Source organism: Cyprinodon variegatus, unplaced genomic scaffold (assembly GCF_000732505.1).
Source record: "Cyprinodon variegatus isolate N-32 unplaced genomic scaffold, C_variegatus-1.0 Scaffold1320, whole genome shotgun sequence".
Classification (NCBI taxonomy): domain Eukaryota; kingdom Metazoa; phylum Chordata; class Actinopteri; order Cyprinodontiformes; family Cyprinodontidae; genus Cyprinodon; species Cyprinodon variegatus.
The window spans coordinates 36702-37917 of NW_015151773.1; the positions used below are offsets into that span (position 1 = coordinate 36702).

At 48.8% G+C, this 1216-nt stretch overlaps 1 protein-coding gene across 1 annotated transcript in view; it reads right to left on the minus strand.

Moving 5' to 3' along the window:
- Positions 1 to 417: 417 nt before the first annotated feature.
- ccdc142 (coiled-coil domain containing 142) overlaps positions 418 to 1216 on the minus strand; it is a 21252-nt gene continuing 20453 nt past the window's right edge. The window contains exons 12-13 of the mRNA XM_015402210.1: positions 877 to 1048; positions 418 to 570 (exon numbers count right to left, since the gene is read on the minus strand). Coding sequence (XP_015257696.1) covers positions 456 to 570; positions 877 to 1048 — 287 coding nt within the window. The 3' untranslated portion in view covers positions 418 to 455. The remainder of the gene's footprint in view (positions 571 to 876; positions 1049 to 1216) is intronic.

Sequence of the window (1216 nt, forward strand, 5' to 3'; positions counted from 1 at the left end):
TTCATCACCTCTCCACCAATCAGCTCCCAGTAATGCTGTAAAGTTCCGTGGGGGCCTCAGGCAGGCGGGCAGGGCTCCTCTAATGACGCTGATCAAACACTGCTCTGTTATTTGGAGGTTTCTTCCTGTTCAAAGGGAGTTTTTCCTCTCCACTGTCGCTACAAGCATGCTTAGTGTGAGGGATTGCTGAAGAGTCAATGAGTCGATGCAATCAGCTGGTCTTCCTTAGATAGAAAACTTTGAATCAATCTGACTGGATGATCTGGATCTATAAAGTGACCTGAGATGATGAGAATTGGTGCTGTAGCTGTCTGCACCATCAACACCAAGTCCAACTTGGTCTCACGGTTTACACCTTGAGGAGTTGAATCAATAAACCTGATTCTGATTCTAGAAATAAACTAAAGTGGTTTCTCCTTAAAAGGCTGAAGCAGAGTGGGGACAGAGGGGCGGGGCTACCTGAGAGCGAGGAGTCTCTGGACGAGGTCGGCCGACAGGCCGTACTTGTCAGACTTGATCATCTCTCTGATTGAATCAAAGTCCTCCTTTAGCTGCAGCGCCCCCTGGACACTAAAAGAGGAACAACAAAAACATACTTCAGACAAGAGAGAGACAGAACCTGTAAGATTTCTTCTTCTGTGGTATGACTGTGTTCCTTCCTCTGCCCCAGTGTGGGTGGAGGCTCTGTGGTTTCTAAACGACCAGGTGACTTAGAAGAAAAGTTTGTCCATCTGAACCATTTTGAGTTTTATTAATGAACAGATCAGCTCTGTGTTCTATTTCCTCCAGGCCTCCAGAGGGCAGCACGTCTATCGGCTCTCCTTTCTCACTGTGGGAACATGAAGGAACACGGTTTCTCCATGGCTGAAAACAAACCTGAATTTGATCTTCTGCCGTAGGATGTGCTCCATCCAGGCCTCCATGAAAGCCGTCATGGTGACACTGAGCGCTCCGACACGAGCGTCTTCTGACAGCGGCGCCTCCAGGACTCGGCCAATCACAGCCTGAGCTGCCAGTGATGCGTTTTCACTGGGGCTGCTGGGGAGGCCTAGACAGCATCACAAAGATCCACATGAACATCAGCAGAGAACAAAGTTCTCCAGACAGGAGAAGGTTCTGATCAGCAGAGCAGAACCGGATCACCTGAAGAAGACCTGGAAGTTCTGGAGGTGCTTTCTTCTAATTAAGAGATTCAGCTGAAGTTACTGCGCTCCAC